Source organism: Diabrotica virgifera, chromosome 8 (assembly GCF_917563875.1).
Source record: "Diabrotica virgifera virgifera chromosome 8, PGI_DIABVI_V3a".
NCBI classification, from domain to species: Eukaryota; Metazoa; Arthropoda; class Insecta; order Coleoptera; family Chrysomelidae; genus Diabrotica; species Diabrotica virgifera.
The window spans coordinates 141,371,347-141,391,272 of record NC_065450.1 but is presented as its reverse complement, the minus strand read 5'-3'; the positions used below and the strand labels follow the sequence as shown (position 1 = coordinate 141,391,272).

Here is a 19,926-nt window from a genome sequence, read left to right as displayed (position 1 = left end):
TTTTTGTTTTCGTCTTGTATTTTTGTTTCCTTGTCTGCTCTTATTTATTTCTTTTTTGTGATACATCAATTTATCTGCACTCATTTCCTTTTTATTTGCCTCGTCCGTCGCCAAATAAGTATTGTCTTGTATTCTCTCATCAGTTGCTAGTTTTTTGAAACGTTTTGAAAAACCTCATCCAACTGATTCTTGTTCTTATTCCATTTACTCTCCCGTCCATCTATTATCAATTTGTTGTGCTTAATTTGGACGCGTTTTCCTTTCTTTATTTCATCATTTGCTATTTTGACTATTTCTTTTTGTATTTGTAATTCCTCTTTCGTTAAATCATTGTTTATATATATTCTTTCTTCTTTTACTTCTTTAAGTTTTCTTTTATTTTCCATTACTTTTATTTTTTCCTCTTTGTTTGGCAATCTGACTAAACATGTTTTGTTTCCTAATTTCACAGCTTCTTCTATCTTTATATTAATATCTAGTTCTTTTTTCATAAAGTTCTCCATTGTTTCTTTTAGTAATCTTCTATCTCCCGTATCTATTGTCATTCCCTGTACTATAACATTATTTTCTTTTCTTGCTCTATCGAGTCTTTCAAGACGCACTTTTACATCTTCCAGTTCCTTTTTCATATGTTCATTTTCTCTTCGCACTTCACCATTCTCTTGTCTTAATTCTTCTAATTCAATTCGGAGTTCCCTCATTTCTTCTCTGTATTGCCTTTGCTCCTCTTTAATTTCTTTTACGTGAATTTTCAGATCTTGTGTCTCTTTCGTTAAGTTTGCCATCATATTTAATATTTGGTCTAGTTTGTCTTCCTCTGTGTTTCTTTTATCTGGGGTTCTTGATACTTTTTTGCTTTTCGAAAAAGACTGCTCTTCATTTTCTTTATATCTTTTCCGATTATCGTCGGATGTGTAATCGTCGGGGTTCATTTTCTTACCGAAATTGCTCGCGATAAAATCACCCTCCCCACCTATCGCGCCGGAGGAAGATGATTTTCTCAAGCAATATGTTTCTCTTTCGAATGTGTTGCCCCTAAATTGAATTAAATTAAATTAAATTATTTTCGTTATTTTGGAGCAGTTAGATTCAACAGTTGATGATTTTCTCAAGATGATTTTCTCAAGCAATATGTTTCTCTTTCGAATGTGTTACCCCTAAATTGAATTAAATTAAATTAAATTATTTACGTTATTTTGGAGCAGTTCGATTCAACAGTTCCCACCTTTAACTTTCAAAATTCCAGTTTCTGGAGCTTGTAATCAACGTTCTAATGATCTACTTTTTTGGCTTGATGTTGAATTAAATTGTATTTGTTGTTTTAAGTTTATGTATTGTATTTAATATTATTGTACTTACAGTCTATTTCAAAAGTTTATTTCTATAACTTCACTTAACACTAATCGTCTTTGACACACTGTAACTAAAATCACTTTAGAAACTATTTCTTATTCGCCAAAAAATTGAATTTTTAGAGAGCCTGATTTTTCACGTGTTGATCTGCCCACACTAGAGATGGGAATCCATTTTTTATATTAGTCAACCTTTAAATTGTTTACTCTTGTCTTCACTAATTATGGTTGTACTTATTTTAGGCTTAGAACACTGATGATGCTCTCTTTGGAGCGAAAACGTTCTGTCTTTTAATGTAGCCCTTTATTGGGGTTTTAAATAAATATACCTTTTACACAGAAGATTTTCTTCAATTTTTGTAATTAATGGTATACAGCCAGTTACAGGAAATTTTTCCTTATGGATTTTACTTCATTTATCTTTTCGTGCTCTACATTATCGAATGCTTTTGTGTAGTCTATAAAGCATACATACACGTCTTTGTTCATATCTCTGCAGCGCTGGATGAGTAACTGTACTTACTTACTTACTTAGTACTAAGCCTTTCTACCTTTAGGTGTACGGCTGGTGGAGTTGAGTTTGGCATTGTAGTCTCCATGCTTTCCGATCTTGCGTTAGGTTTCTTGCACTTTCCAATGTCAATCCCTTCTTCTCGACTTCTTTCCTGATTTCATCTACCCACATAACTCTTGGTCTCCCTCTTTTGTTTTTCCCCTGCACTCTCGTTTCGAACACTCGTTTTGTTAGCCTCTCGTTCGACATTCTACACACGTGCCCGAACCATCTAACTTGTCCTTCTACTATTTTTTCATTGATTGGTTCTAGTTTTAGGTTTTGTCTAATTGTTTCGTTTCGTATTTTGTCTGTTCTCTTTCTGTTTGCTATTTTCCTCAGGAACCTCATTTCCATAGCATTGACTCTATTTTTGTCTCCCCGTCAATGTCCATGTCTGGCTGCTATACATGATTGTTGGTCTAACTACTGATTTAACGACTGCCGTTTTTACTTTTTCCGGTATCTCTTTTTTCCCAAAAAATGTTGTTTTCATAGTGTTAAATAAGCTTCCCGTTCGTTCCATTCTCTCGTTTATTTCCATGTCTTGTTTACCATTTGATTCGATTATTACTCCTAGGTATTTAAAATATTCCACTTGCTCTAATTGTTTCCCGTCTAATTCTATTGCGTGTGTCTTCCTCGTATTTGAAATTATCATTGTTTTTGTTTTCTCTGTATTCATTTTCATATTTATGTTTGATATTAATATCTTAATATTAACGTCTTTGTTCATATCTCTGCAGCGTTGGATGAGTAACTGTACATATACTAAAAAGTGCTTCTCTTGTGCCAAGAGCATTACTAAGCCCGAACTGCGAATCTTCAAAGTTACCCTCACATTTTTTGCTTATTCTGTTGTTTATAATCCTGGTATATGCCTTCATAATGTGGTTAATTTGACTTATCATACGATGTTGATTACAAGACTTTGCTTTTGGTTTTTTCGGTATGACGACAAAACGGTTTGTTCGGAAACTCCCAGCTGTTATAAATATGTATTAGGTCCCTATTAAAAAGTCCCTACAGTCGGAAAAATGAAGGAATAGGGCTTTTCATTCACAGTCATTCGTTTCGAGCTTCTGTCATGTGTCACATAATATTAATATATCTACGTCATACGTTATTGGTATATACAATGATACAAACCAAAGACGTATGGCGTATTAATATTATGTGACACATGACAGAAGCTCGAAACAAATGACAATCGATGAAAAGCCCTATACCCATGAACGATCACATCAATCACTTATTTTGTATTTGCTATATTTTTCTATAACAAACGTTTGTTATTTATAGAAAAAGACAGCAAATACAAAATACGTAATTGATGTGATCGTTCATGGGTATTCTTTCATTTTTCCGACTGTATCCCTATTAAAAAGTCTGACGAGAGAGTCGAGAGATTGGCAGTTTATTTCGCACAGCATTTTCAATACTTCAATGCTTTATCAGCTATAGCTTTTATATTTCACACACAGTCTTTCAATATCTTTACTATCTAACAGCTTGTAGTATATTAGATATTTAATAGTATATTATGCAACGTTCATTTAATGATGGTCATTATGAAGCAAGTATGAGGGATACGAAACGAGAAGCCTAGCGGCGAGTTTCGTATAGAGTACGAGCTTCATAATGATAATTAAATGCAAGTTGTATACACGATTTTTTCTATGATCATTCACAACAAAAAATATATTCGAATTTATTAATTTTGTAACGCAAACAAATTAAATAGTTTGTCAGTTTGACAGTTTGTTTATATATTGAGAACTGTCAAAGCGTATGTATTTGACTCGTCATTGGTCACTGCGCGTGTGACACCTTTATCGTAAATGCCACATCGCGATTATATTGGTTAAAAATCTGTATCATAATGAAAATCTGTATCATAATGAAGTTCATTATGACACGATGATTATGATACAGGTAGTGACATCATAATTGATATATTATAGTATGAGAATAGAAAAAAGAAATTAACGGTTTGAAATTTGTGGTTGTTGATCAATGGTGCAGAATGTTTTGACCTATGTCAAAAACCTCAGTTTTTCAGGAAGAAATAACTCTCTAAAATAGCTTCTCAGCCAATTCTTTCACAGCAATTGATTTCTTAATACAATTGTAAATGTATATTATAACTAAACGTAACTTTGTAAAGAACTTTTCATTAACTTTTAGAGTAATTTGACATAGACGGTTTGGCATCAAAATATTGCTGAAAACACTGACATAGGAGGTTTCCATTCTGCACCTACGATATACCAAATCCGCGCTTTAAACGTGACAGCAATATAAAATAACACATACCTAACTCAGGAGGATCTACTGCAGCTTCAAATGTAGCCCGAATGTCATCTTCTGATGGGCATTTCCGTTCTTCGGGGGGAGTCTGTTGAAAATTCGGAACATGGGAGATAGTTGGAGCAACAAATGGATTTCCAGACGATGGTATATTAATAGCTTCTGTAGCTGGAACTACTTCGGGAACTAACGGTTCTTTCATACCTTGAACACTATAGGCATAGTGAGTATCTAAAAATATACAAAACGATTAATTGACTGCCAAATAGTCAAGTTGGTCCTAACGACTGATTGTAAAATGATAGAACGATTAATTAGAATTTTAGAACGCCTTGCAGCTTAAAACCCTTATGAGGATCGTCTAAGCTTCAATAAAGTCAAAGGAGAAACAATGTAGGTCATAGATATACATCAAGCAATTACATTAAGGGGAATGGCGCAAAATGTCGCCTGTCAAAGTTTTAAATGAATTTTAAATCTATTCATTTTTTTCGATTCCTGAGAAAACTAATAAGTATTTTTGAAAAATTTAAACGCAGAATGAAAGATTACATTATTACTGAGGGCCGAAAGTCCCTGAAAATTTATATAATGTTTATTTTAACGAGTTACAGAGCTGAAAATAAAAGAGAAAATTTAGTGTGATTTTTAATTGCAAATATTTCATTCAAAAGAAACTTTTTATTTATTTTAAGGGACTTTCGGCCCTCGGTAATAACGTAATATTTCATTCAGCGTTTAAATCTTTCATAAATATTTATTAGTTTTCTCAGGATTCGAAAAAAATTAATACATTTAAAACACATTGAAAATTGTGATAGGCAACATTTTGCACCTTTCCCTTTAATGTTGATGTTGGGGTTCGTTTATTATAATCAGAATAGTTTTGTCCGGTCAATTGTAAGCCAAAAAGAGATTTGACATAGTATATTGTGATTTTTGTGATAGTTAATAGTGAGTGATTTTATTTAATATAAGAGGTCAAAGAACGGAGGTAAATGTACTATAGGGCAGTCAATGAGGGTATTTGGCTCCGAATTCCATCCTACTACATCGATTTACTTGATCTTTTCACAGTAAGTAGGGAATAGCTCAAGAAACAAAGTCTACCCTATGTACTATGGTGCTTTTTATCTTGGGGGCGGTTCCCACCTCTTCCAGGGGGTGGAAAATGTTTTGGTCAAAATAACTACGGAAATGACCAAAGAACCTAATTCTGAGCAAAAACTGTTCATAATTTTTTTGAAGACTAAATACTTTTTGAAAAAAATGGTGGAAACAACGGAGAACATGAGTATCAAACGGCCGAATTAGAAATACCCCCACCAAGCATGGAAGAAATTACGCATGCCATAAAAACGCTTAAAAAGATAAATCCCCTGGTCTGGACAATATTGATGCCGAGCTAATTAAAACAGGTGGTCATGAACTCATAAGTAAAATCCATCAATTTATAGAAAAAGCCTGGCAACAAGAAATAATGCCGAAATAATGGTGTGGTAGTATTATCGTACCCATACACAAGAAAGGAAAAAAGAAATCATGCATGAATTACAGAGGAATCTCACTTTTTAAGTCGAATTCACTGTTAATTACAAAATAAACTGACCGCAAATATGTACACAAATTAACGACAAAGTCAATGTTTTCCTCGAGTTGATGCAGTTCCTCGCCAATAAATTGAAGAAAAAGAAGAATATTGTATAGTAAATACTTACCAGATTTGGCCCATGTATAATTCTCTTCGTCGTCGATGTTAGCAAAATCTTCACCGCGGATGACTTCGTATCCAGGACAAGCAGGAGGAAATACAAACAACCTGTTGTTTCTTTCAGCCGTCGATTCAGAGAAACAGGAGCCGGCTGCTGAGCAATGGGAATTAAACTCGACTTCTTCAAAATTGTTTCTTACATCTTTTGCGCCGTCGGTCTCTAGATCGTTGTCAACTTTTACGATTTGCGGTTCGGGTGTATTTTCCTTGACAGATGCGTTAGAGCTTGTGAGATTTTCTTCTACAAGTGTATCTATCTTTTCGGTGGAATTCGAATGTAAGTACTCTGATTTAATTATTTTCTTCGGGATCATCACTTTTTGTCCATCAACGATGACACAAGCATACTCTAAAATATTTATTAAGTTACAAAAGAAAAAAACTGCAATGGTATAGAGCAAAAGCAAGAGCTTGTTGGACAAAAAAAAATTATCAGAAAAGGACAATATCAACATTTTAACAAAGAATATCAACAAAAAAAAAACATTTTAGCTTAATTTTATTTCAGAAGATTTAAACCATTCTATTGATACATTAAAGGGGGGTAAGGTTTGAAAATTTTGAAATTTTCGGTTTTTTTATTATTTTAACCCTCCGGTAGATACGTCGTTACATGAGTGGACACACTACGGTACCTAATGCCGCACATATAAAAACGGTATTAGATGTTAAAAATATCAAAAATTTGTTGGAATAATAAAAATATCAAAAAAAAGCGTTATTTTTAACATTTTATTGTACGACTTTAACATATAGTACGGGATCCGAATAAGAGGTCGAAATGTACCCATCGTTGATTCTGTGTGACTATTAAAAATAGTAGTCACAACTGCCTTATACAGGGTGTGCCCGAAAATAGTGCGTTCCTTTAAGGTATGGATATAATACACAATGTAGAACAAAAAAAGTCCTATAACATTTTTTTTCTAAAGTTAACCGTTTTCAAAAAAAAATACTTCTTCATATAACCGAACTTTTATTTTAATAAAATTAAATAATCTGGCATCACTGTACAAGAACTATTTGCGACTTAGGTTATTGACACCAGAAATGTAGATCAGACACCTGCAAAATAATTATACCACCCCATGTTTGAAAATCAAACAAAGCAAGAATTTGTTTGTTTGTTGAGGAGGAAGACAGGATTTAATGTAAATACTAAAGACCCATGCTGCAACTATTTTTGAATTGTGATTGTATATCTTTAGATTTTTGTATACATAGTTGTCAGATACCAAAATGTATTTTGGTTTTTTGGCCAAACGGTTGAATTTAGAAAAAAATGTTATAAGACTTTTTTGCTCTACATGGTGCCTGCTACCTATACCTTCAAGGAACGCACTATTTTCGGGGACACATTGTATAATACTTTTATTCAGCACAAAAGATATAAGAACCGTCTCTTTTCGAGACGGCCTATTACACAGCCATCAGAGTAGATGGCGCTTTTGTGCTTCCTCACTGAAACTGTGTAAGATACGTCGTTTCCCTTCTGGTTGTGGGTTTGTATTCCACTCGGATGGCTGATGAAGCCGAGAGGTCGGAACATGTATCATACTATTGAATACCAATTCATAACAAGAACGAGAACGATTTGTGCTCTTGTACCATTTATTTATTTATTTGGTATTTTACACATATATGTCCGGTAATTGATTTCACACATTCCTCCCTCGAAGCTCGTCATCCCAGGTCTCGCATATATTGCTCATACTATGAACTTTAGTGCGAAAATAATGAGGTGGTTTTCCGTTACCTTCCCCATTGGATGGGAATGATAGTAAGGAACTGTGCCTGAACATGAGTAGTAGAAAAGGACAATGATTTGCCTGCATGAACTTTGGAGATAAACCAAGACTCGCGTGGGCATGATCGCATTCATTTGGGTTTACATATATGAGTATCTACTCGCTACCCGCGGGTTAGTTACAAGAGCTTGTCAAAAAATAGTACATGTAATAGATTTTCTTATTATCCTCACTCTTTTTAATACAACTTACCTTCGCTGTCTTGATTTTTTTCTGGTATAGAGACCATAACAATATCTGATTTATGGCTCGTATTTGAAGCTGTCTCATCATTTCTTGAAGTATCTTTTTGTACAATTGTATCCTCATTGTTGTTGTCGTCGAAATTTTCCACAGATGCTGCCTTAGGCATTGCAGAAGCATTTTCTTCTAGAGCTTTTTCTAAAATTATACCTCTTATCAATAATATAAATAATAAATACCTATAAATAAACAAATTTTATAAGAAAACAATAAGATCTCTAGCTAGCCGAAAGAGAAAAGAGAATGAAGACGTAGGTATGACGTAGACAATAAAAACTTACTAAGAGAAATGTGCAAAGAGTTAAAAGAAAAATTGAAAGGGATAGAAGGTATTCATAAATGATGATCTAACAACCAACGAAAGAAAAATAAGAAAATGCATAAACTGAACAATGTAAAGAACTGGGGGGTGAATAAAATAACAGCAGAAATAATAAAAAGCATAGGAAAAAGGAGAGCAAATATTATTAAAATTAATAAATAAAATATGGAAAAAGTCGAAAGACTGGAAAGTGTCATTAAGGCTGGTCGTCCATTGGAAGCGTAGTCGCGCGAATCGTAGGTAACGCGTCCGTGCATGTGCGACCATGAGACTGGAATATAGTACATGAAGAGTACAGGGAAAAAACAAGGGATGTCATATTTTATATATATTGAGATAAACACCAATAAAGGTTTAATTCTTATGATACCTATCTAAAAACTACTTAGGAGAATCTTAGCAGAATTCTAGACATTCTTATTCAATAATCTTAATATAATATTAATCTATATTAACTTATTAATTTAATACGAGTAATGCACCAAAAAACTGCTAACCTTCCTTATTTTTGTTCAGTGGCGTGTGGACAATCGGGGTTCTTCGCCTGGATACAAATTCTTAGAAAATTTATATTGACTTATATTTCTGGATATTGTTCTAAATCGATAGGCTAGTCGATAGTTAGACCAATCAAGTTAGTAAAAAATAAGCCGTTTTTCGACATAATTGAAAAGACTAGGTTTGACAGTTGAAATGTGTAGTATGAGATATTACAAAAAGGCTACCATCTTGGGATTCATCAATTTTTTAGTGGAACATTTTTTAAATAAACAATCAAAACGTCAAACTTAGTTTTTGCTCATAACTTAAAAACTTGTTTATTTAGAAATTTGACGTCCACAGATAACTTTTTCAGAAAAAAAAGATACATCGAATGAGATACACCAAATTAAAATCGGTTAATAAACAAAAAAGTTATTGCAAAACGGACGACAAAATCACTGTTTTTGAATATTGTTAATAACAATTTTATTGTTTATTAAAATATGTTTAAATATACCTAAACTTGAGGGCATTATGGTTTTTGAATGGTGTGCAAAAAATGGTTCAGATCTGTTAAACAGTTTCTGCAAAATTTAATTTGTTTATAAAATTTTTTGAAAAACGAGCTAAGTTCTGAGGCTGGTCCAGTTAATATGGCTGAATGTATCTCAATAATCAGGGACTCATTTCCTTCGTTAAGATGTATACTAATACCCTATGAAAAAAAAAGTAAAAAAATTACATGTACGTACACAAAATTATTTGTTAATAAATAGCAATTTTTAAGCTTATAAACAATTACAATAATTTCGTAAAAATTAGATCAAATTAAATGGCAATAAAAAATACTGAAAGCTGGTTAAAATACACAACTTCTAAAAAAAACTTTTAGGTCCTACGACCCTTGGGGTCTGAGATAGCCCCCTTTTTTTGAAAAAATCACTGTTACGTTAATTAACAACACTAATTTCTGAAATTAACCAATCTTTTATAAGAAAAGTCAAAGTTTTTTGCAAGAAAAAATGTTAAAAATTGTTTAAACAGTATTGTTATAAAGAAAGAGTATTTTGCGTTCCGACTAAAGTAAAAAAAAATGATGGGCGCAGCCAAATGAGAATAAATTCGCGGACTAGCATTCGCTAGCGCTAGACCGTTGCAGCCCATTTTTAACATTGACAGTATACCGGATTTGAAGCTTAATATTATATTTATATATTTTGGTAGAAACTTGAATTTTATGAATATTATTATGTTGCACATTTATTTAGTAAAATTATATTTTAAATAAATAGATTTAAAAAATAACAATAAAAAGGCCACAAAGTCAAAATATGCAACAGAAAAAAAGATACGCGACCTTATAGACGAGTGGTACGTGGTACTCCCCAAAAAAAAAACGCTAATTTCTCGAGATATCAACCACGGTGTGGTGAATGGCTAATTTTGGTCTTACTTTATACTTTTTATGGTGCTGAAAACGAAAATGAGTTTTATTTTGAATTTTAGATGGGGAAACATTGTCAAAATCGCAATTTTACCCTAAAAATAAAAAAAATTAAATCACGTTTTTCTTAAAATAAAAGTTACACCACTTTTTTTTTCTATAAAACATTTTGTTCTCTATACTCTAGAATTTAACTTAAAATTAATTAAACAGCTAAATTTCAAATTTTGTTACTCAACTTTTGCGATTAAACTTTGCAATTCAAGAATCTGCACCTTTTACTTCAAACAATTTATATCTTTCTTTATGGCAAGACAGAAATATTGAAGCAGGTCCCATTGTCTTCAGAAAGGTGAGAAATATATACTACAAAAATATCAAAAAAAAAATATTACAATGGAATTGATAATGTTCCCCAACGTAAAATTCAAAACAACCCTAATTTTAGTTTTGAGCACCATCAAAAATATAAAGTATGACCAAAATTAGTATCAGTATCTCGAGAAATAAGCTTTTTTTGGGGTGTGCCGCTCGTCTAAGTCACATAACATTTTTCCTATTGCATATTTTAAATTAAATTTTTTTGGAAAACTTCTTCATAACTTATATTTTATTTCTGTGTTAATTAAAATTATAAACTAAAAAGTTTGTCACTCAACTTTTTTAAGTAAACATGAAACTAACGAAATCTGACGACAAAATGTTTAAAAATTAACAACTTCTCTATTAACGTGTTGAGTCATTTTGGACAAATCTCATTGTTATCTAAATGCTTCAAAGATAACACAGTAAAATTTTCAAAAGGAAATATTTACAGCGACCAAAAATACAGTGAGTTAAAATTGAAAAAGCATCAAAATTGATTTTTCGCATTTTTGCATAAAATTTGATTTTTGAACATGTTCCACTAATTCTAGAAAAAAATTAACTCCATATTCGGATTCAGAGACCTCGAAAACATAAGGAATGACGAAAATGTGTCATTCACCTTAAAGTGGATTTTTGTGGTCTGGATAACGTAATTTTAATAGTTGCTGCCGCATGCCGGTCGCCAACCGCGCCCACTATTCAGTCAGTCGACTACGCCCGCTATTTTTTACTTTAGTTGTAACGCAAAATACTCTGTGTTTATAACACTCCTATTTAAACAATTTTTAACATTTTTTCTTACTAAAAACTTTGTTAAAAACTTTGACTTTTCTTATAAAAGATTGGTTAATTTCAGCTCTTAGTGTTGTTAATTAACGTAACACTGATTTTTTCAAAAAAAGGGGCTATCTCAGACCCCAAGGGTCGTAGGACCTAAACATTTTTTTTTTGAAAGTTGTGTATTTTAACCAGCTTTCCGTATTTTTTATTGCCATTTAATTTGATCTCATTTCTACGAAATTATTGTAATTGTTGAGAAGCTTAAAAACTGGTATTTATTAACAAATAATTTTGTGTACGTATATGTAATTTTTTTACTTTTTTTCATAAGCTGTTAGTATACATCTTAACGAAGGAAATGAGCCCCGGATTATTGAGATACATTCAGCCATATTAACTGGACCAGCCTCAGAAATTAGCTCGTTTTTCAAAAAATTTTATAAACAAATTAAATTTTACGAAAACTATTTAACAGATCTGGACCATTTTTTGCACACCATTCAAACACCATAGTGCCCTCAATTTTGGGTATATTAAAACGTATTTTAACAAACAATAAAATTGTTATTAACTATATTCAAAAACAGTGATTTTGTCATCCGTTTTGCAATAACTTTTTTGTTTATTAACCGATTTTTATTTAGCGTATCTCATTCGATGTATCTTTTTTTTCTGAGAAAGTTACCTGTGGACGTCAAATTTCTAAATAAATAAGTTTTTAAGTTATGAGTAAAAAACTAAGTTTGACGTTTTGATTGTTTATTTAAAAAATGTTCCACTAAAAAATTGATGAATCCCAAGATGGTAGTCTTTTTGTAATATCTCATACTACACATTTCAACTGTCAAACCTCGTCTTTTTCGTTATGTCTAGTAAAAACCTAACTTGATTGGCCTAAGTACACAGTTTTTGCTACCACATGGCGAGAAAAAAAAATTTCATGAAAAAGTGACATTCCTTGTTTTCCCCTGCACTCTTCACATTCTTTCACGGTTTTTGCTGTAAATTTTAAAGAACCGCTTGGATTGACATGAAATTTGGCATACGCATAGCTAACATGTCAAAGAAAAAAAGTGATATGGTGCCGATGTGTAATATGTTCATTTTTCAACAAAATAACCACGTTTTTAGACGGTTTTTCGCAAATAACTCAAAACGTAAGCGATTTGTCGAAAAAAATATTCTTAGCAAAACTATAGCCTATCAAAAAGTGAAAAAAAAGGTGTATATATTAGGTCTCTATACCTAGCAAAAGCAGACTTTTAGCTAATGAAAAATAGGTTCATATTCGAAAAATTCCGAATAGAATAATTCAATGTGAAATATTCAAATAATGAAGCATTCTTGGGGAAAACACATTACAACTTTTTTAAAGTGTTTAAAAAAGATTTATTTCTGTTTTTATAAAAAAAATTCTAGCATCAAACGTAATCAGTTACGCTCAAAATAAAGTTGGTCCCTTTTGTTTTGGCAAAAAAAATCAGGAAGATCACCCCCCCAATTAGCAACTTAAATGAAATTAATCGTTACCGCTTCACAAGTTACTTTACTTATGTTGTGTTTATATGATCTGTAAGTTTCATCGATTCAAAGTGCTTATTTCTGAAAAAAATTGGTTTTAAAGTAAAACTTTTAAAAAATTTAATTTTGAAAAAACTGCTTTTTTTCAAAATAACTTAAAAATTGTTCGAGATACCAAAAATCTTAAACAATAAAAAAAGTCAGCTTTACTTTTTTGAATATTTTGTATTTTTTTTTTTTTTTTTTTTTTTTTCTGTAAGACAAAAATTGGTTAAGATTCGGTGTTTCTAAATTTGCATACACTCGTGATAAGTGACTCGTTCAAGCCCTTTTAACTACAGCTCTTTCAAAAGTAAGGACTTTGAACCGATAAAACTTACAGATCATATGATCAATACTTACGCGAGTAAAAAACTTGTGAAGTGGTAACAATTAAGTTCATATGAAATGCTAATTAGGGGGTGATTTTCCCGATTTCTTACCAAAAAAAGGGACCAACTTTATTTTGAGCGTAACTTGTTTACTTTTGATGCTAAAAAATTTTTTTAAAAAACAAAAATAAGCATTTTTTAAACACTTTAAAAAAGTTAAAATAAGTTTTCCCCAAAAAAGTGCTTCGTTTTTTGGTTATGGCACGTTAAAATATTTGGAATTTGACGAATATGAACCTATTTTTCATTAGCTATAACTCTGCTTCTACTAGGTATAGTGACCTAATATATACACCATGTTTTTCACTTTTTTACGTGCTATATTTTTGATAAGAATTATATTTTTTTCGACCAAATACTTACTTTTTGAGTTATTTGCGAAAAACCGTCTGAAAACGTGGTTATTTTGTGGAAAAATTAACATATTCACTCGCAAATAACTCGAAAAGTATTATTTTGGTGAAAAAACTTTATAGAGCAAAAGTTACTTAGAATTAGTCATTTTATCCATTTCCCGGCTTATTTCGAACATATATTTTTCACCCCCAAAAGGGGACGAAACTCACCCCCAAAAGGGGGGCGAAACTCACCCCCAAAAGGGGGCTAAACTCACCCCTAGGGCAAAAGCACACATCGGCACAATATCACTTTTTTCTTTGACTTGTTAGCTATGTATATGCCAAATTTCATGTCAATCCAATTAGTGCAGTCACTGAAGGTTTTCACCTCCGATTTCGTTGAACCTCCATCGATTTTCATGAAAATTGGTGAGTAATTGGAGGATATCTCAAGTAACAAAGGTGACATGATGCCAACTTGCGCTTTTACCCTGGGGGTGGATGCCACCCCTTCTCGGGGGTGAAAATAATTTTATTAAAAATAATACCATAAGTCGATAGAGGGACAAATTATAAGCAAAATTTGTTATACATATAAAGTTATTAAAATAAATCAACACTTTTTGAGTTATTAAAGACCAAAGATTTTATTTTTTCGTAAAAAAATGCATGTTTTAAATCGGTTTTTTAAGTATAAATCAAAAACTATAAGCTTTTACAAAAAAGTTATTATTACTGAAAGTGAAGATAATAAAAAATTAAATACATTCCTCACCGAAAGAACTAAACTAATGTTAGTTCAAAGTGAGTTATTGGCTATTGAATGTGTATTTCTTTCGACGAGTACTCAAATCTAAGTATTCAAGCTTAAATAACGGGAAAACAATGCAATGTATAAAATATTATTGCTAAACGTTTGCCAAAGTACTTCGGAATACCTATCAAATGAGTTTCAGAACAAGGTAATAGCGTCAAAGTTAAGCAAGTTATAATGAAAATAAAAGAACCGTTTCGAATTTTTTAGGAAAAAGTGAAAAATAAAACATACGCCATTTCCACAAAAATTAAAATTTATAGTAATCCTTACAAAAACTTATTTATATTAGCATAAGTAATGTTTTCGATAAGTTTGACCGGTTTAGAATGCATATTTTTGAAAAGAAGATATTTAAAAAAATCATCATTTTTAAAATTATTGTAATTCTCATATTCCTTTGATAATAACTCCAAAAATACCCAATATACGTAAAAAATTATACATAACCCAATTTTAGTTTTTTCTGTGCCAAATATTTTACCTGTTTTACTATTTCTATAGGGTAAAAAATAACCGAGATAGAAACGTTTCAATCTTAAATTTTGCTGTGGGAACCATGAAACCGGGATCATTTACCCTTTTATTTTTAAAAAAGTAAGGGGTTTAAAAGATTAGGTTCAACGTGCTTAAATAGCACTTAGAATTAGTTTTCAAACAGTTTTTAGATAAACCTGATGTCGTAAACACGAACGAAGTTATTAAAACAAAACAATTAACATTGTCGTAAACACGAACGAAGTTATTAAAAAAAAAACAATTAACATTTTTTGGAAAAATTTTTAAAAGATAAATTTTGAAAAAAATTTGGAGCATAAATTTTAACGCTATCAACATGTTTGGGGGATCATATAATAGATATTTTTAAGTACTTTGACAAATCTTTAATAAGTTTATGTTATAGAATGCATCAGTTTCCCGTTATTTCAGCTTGAATACTTAGTTTTTTACTCTCCGAAAAAAATATACATTAAATTACCTATAACTCACTTTTAGTTAACATTAAAAGGTTTGTGTAGTAAGGGGTTTATTTCATTTTTTATTAGCTTTAATTTTGATAATAATACCTATTTTGTAAAAACTTACACTTTTTGAGTTATTGATGAAAAATTGGTTAAAAACATGCATTTTTCTCGAGAAAAATTAAGATCTTTGATCTTTAATAACTCAAAAGTTTTGATTTATTTTAATAACTTTATATAACAAATTTTGCTTGAAATTTGTCCCTCTATCGAATTATGGGGTTATTTTTAATAAAATAATTTTCACCCCCGAGAAGGGGTGGCATCCACCCCCAGGGTAAAAGCGCAAGTTGGTACCATGTCACCTTTGTTCCTTGAGATATCCACTAACCACTCACCAATTTTCATGCAAATCGATGGAGGTTCAACGAAATCGGAAGTAATAGCTCATATTCACCTTCAGTGACTTCCCTAAATCGGTTCTTTAAAATTTAGAGGTTTTGCAATATTTTACCTTTAAAGAACGTACTAATAGTACCTATTTATAAAAAAATAAAAAATATGAAAAAAAATTTTTAAGAAACGCTTTTCTTTAGTTACGAGTGACTAAAATTAAAAATATTATAAAAAAATCAACTAAAAAGCAAAAAATAAAAAAAAATTGAAAAAATCTAACCCATCCGTCAAAGAAAAGCGTGGCGCGTGTTCATCGAATAAACGGTTTTCGCCCCACGCTTTTTTTAACGAATGTGTTAGATTTTTTCATTTTTTTTTTATTTTTTGCTTTTTAGTTGATTTTTTTATAATATTTTTAATTTTAGTCACTCATAACTAAAGAAAAGCGTTTCTTAAAAATTTTTTTCATATTTTTTATTTTTTACTTTTTAGTCTTACACTTTTCAAACATTAAAATATATCGTCATGTTTATTAAAATATGTATAAAACATATGATGTACTAACATGAAAAGTAGTCGGAATCGGCAAAAAATTTGAAACTTTATTGTTTATTAATGAAGCATAACGTAAACAATTAACGTAAAAAGTGAAATTATGTATTGTTCATATTATTAGCTATACAATCCGTAAAAGGTTCAAGTTTTTACATTGTAAAAAACAAGAGAATTTAAGCGTTTTCCATTAAAATCGGTTTTCCATTAAAATCGTTTTTTTTTATTTAAACAATTAATAAACATGAAAATTTTTGTTTATTGACTATTCGTGTATTGTTCCCGCGAATGCATATGTCTGCAAATTTTCATTCATTTGCATTGAAGAAAAGGCAGTCAAATTAACGTCTAAAGATTTGACGCAAACTATTGAACTAAATAAAAGCGTTTAAAAAAAGATATAGGGGACAATTTATTTTAGTAACTACCTAGGATTGACGTACGTGGGTGGTCCGAGAAGTACTTAGCCTCTCGACCCAATGGCGCCACTGTTACAAGAGAAATCTACCATCGTGTAATACATTCTTGTAGACGGCCTATGTCAAAATATCAGCCAAATTGGACTCATAGTTTTGTTTTGACCGCGTGTGTAAGGGGGCGTGTTTGGGGTTTTAAGAAAAATTATAAAAGAGTGTGATTCGACTCTTGTTTTTAGAAGCGGAATCCCGCAGCGAAATCAAAAAGCGATTAAATTCTGTAAATGGTGACTCTTATCCTTCGATGGAAACCGTCAAAAATTGGTAGTTTCAAAATCTCGTGAACCTCGTAAATACGCATGCCCGAAAAAATAAATGGGCCCTAAAAACATGCACCATTTTAATTTCATAGGAAGTTAGTTCATAGGTAGTTAGTTAGTTAGAATTGAACAGTTTTGTATAAATTCATTTTTTAGGTTGTGATAAGGGCCTCAAACAACTAAAAACAATGTTTTAAAATCAAATAAGGCTAAACTAAAGTATCAGAAACTGATAGAACAATTTTTGGAGAATTCAAAAATAATTGTGTGTTTTTGAGTCTTAAAAATCATCATTTTTCGTTTTTTTTCTAAATTTCAGTTTTAAGTTGTTTATAAGCTGAAAATGATCAACTTTAGAGAAAAATTACAATAAACCTTTTTTATTCAGAATTATCCAAAAAAACCGAAAAAAAAATTGTCCGGGCAGATGAAATTGATTTATACCATTTGTTTAAACACAATTATTGTTTAAATAAATTAGAACCACTTCTGCTGGTATTATGTTTTAAGACGAAATAAGTTAAGTACACAGTTATCAATTATTAATGACAAAAAAAAATAAAAATATTAAAGCTATTTCACTAACGCAGTTAGTTGGTCTAAACTAAGTTAGTTCTTTAGTTCTAAACTAGTTCGTCTCTGTCTCGCTACGATGACGCACTGAAGAGAACTACATGTTTTTAGCAATGCCTGATATCATTGTTTTGTTCGTAGATCGACGTCACTAAATGATTACGTCAGGTCCACGACATTATGAATTATAACAAGTTTCACCGTGGTGGCATGTCTGATTTTAATAAGTCAATCCCAGGTGCCCCGAAAACGGCTACCACTGAGTATAGCGTGAAAGAAATCGACGATCTCGTATTGGTCGACCGCCAACTAAAGGTACATGAGATAGCTGAGACAGTAGGCATCTCAAAAGATCTCGTCGGTCATATCCTGCACGACATTTTGGGCATAAAAACGCTGCCGGAACGGTGGCTGCCGCATTTTCTAACTCCGAACAATAAACCCAACCATGAGACTATTTCAGAACAGTGACTGATATTGTTTAAGAGTAATCCAAATGAAGAGCTCAAAGCTAAAAGGATGAGGGTCCATTATTTGTCATTATGGAGATAATACCTATTTCTGGTACTTTATCTCATGTAAAATATTGCATGGTATCTAACTAAGCAAAAGAGATAAAGGCGTACAAGCCATTCAGTTTTTAAAAATACGTCTTCTAGGCTAAAAGAATGAAGGTGCTACATATGCAGGCTAAAAGGATGACAGTCCACCTATAGACCAGGGCGCATCTGTTTTGAGATGGACATTGAGAGGTGACTCAATTTTTTTGCAGAAGTTGCTTGAAAATAACTCAAATAATAATATTTGAGTTATCCTCCCTCTCAAAAAGGTCCGGAACATTGTTTAAATAATCAAAATGTCCAAAAAGGAAGGAAAAATTCGATTTTTTTATTGGTTTTTTGATTATAACTTTAAAACTATTCATTTCTGAGAAAAATTGTACTGACATGAAAATTGCGTAATTAAACTTCCTACAATACAGAATTGGTTAAAAATTTAAAAAATAGTCACCCTTGTTGCAAAATAGCAATAATTGCGAAAAAAAAACATACAAAAACAAGTATTCGCATTTTTCGTTTTTCAACCATTTATGCTACAGTTAGGACCTTCATATTTTATCCAGAAAAACTTTATGATATACTAAAACAACACTGTAAATTTCATTAAGATCGGTTTAATAGATTTTGCAAAATAAATTTTGCAATCCAGCTTTCGCAAAAAAATCATTTTTTTTAAATGTTGCAGGACTGAAAATAAAGCAGATAGCACGTTGAATTTTTTTTTGCTTATAGAAGTGTACTGTACCTTTCACTTGCAATTTGCAAAATTAAAATCGATTAATTACCACGGCGTCAGGAATTTTTTTAAATAAACATTTTTGGTGCTACGCGCAGGACAGCGGTGTTCGATTCACACAAGTTGATTTCCACTAAAAGTTCTTCCAATCTATATCTAATATATTATTTTCTTACTCTATATTTTGTTGTATTTTAATATTTTAATTCCACAAAAATCAAACTAATTTTATTACTGTTTGTGAAATATTGTTTAAACAATTGCATATGTTTAAAAATAATTAACTTTTATTCTCTAATTTAGAATATATGAACACAGAAAGTTTTTGCTAAAAAAAGTGTTATTTCAAAGGATAGAGTATTTGTTTTTATTTTGCAATAAACAAATTTATTTATTCATATCGAAATGTAATAATAATTAAAATGTATTAATCATTATCAAAGGTCATTAGTCATTGAAATGCCCAATCAGAGTAAACTATCCGCTGTCCTGTGCGTAGCACCAATAATTAATGTTTATTTAAAAAAATTCCTGACGCCGTGGTAGTTAATCGATTTTCATTTTGCAAATTGCAAATGAAAGGTACACTCTTACACAAAAAAAAATTCAACTTGCTATCTGCTTTACTTTCAGTCCTGTAACATTTTGAAAAAATGAATTTTTTTGCGAAAGCTGGATTGCAAAATTTATTTCGCAAAACCTATTGAACTGATCTTAATGAAATTTACAGTATTGTTTTACTGTATCATAAAGTTTTTCTGGGTGAAATGTGAAGTTCCTAAGTGTAGCATAAATGGTTGAAAAACGTAAAATGCGAATACTTGTTTTTGTTATGGTGATTTCGCAATTATTGCTATTTTGCAACAAGGGTG

General features: G+C 31.2%; 1 protein-coding gene across 1 annotated transcript in view; it reads right to left on the bottom strand.

Annotated features, from left to right (window-relative positions):
* Positions 1-19,926, bottom strand: part of LOC114344694 (next to BRCA1 gene 1 protein-like) — a 118,874-nt gene that overhangs the window by 19,232 nt on the left and 79,716 nt on the right. The window contains exons 8-10 of the mRNA XM_050658466.1: positions 7,987-8,175; positions 5,934-6,335; positions 4,222-4,446 (exon numbers count right to left, since the gene is read on the bottom strand). Coding sequence (XP_050514423.1) covers positions 4,222-4,446; positions 5,934-6,335; positions 7,987-8,175 — 816 coding nt within the window. The remainder of the gene's footprint in view (positions 1-4,221; positions 4,447-5,933; positions 6,336-7,986; positions 8,176-19,926) is intronic.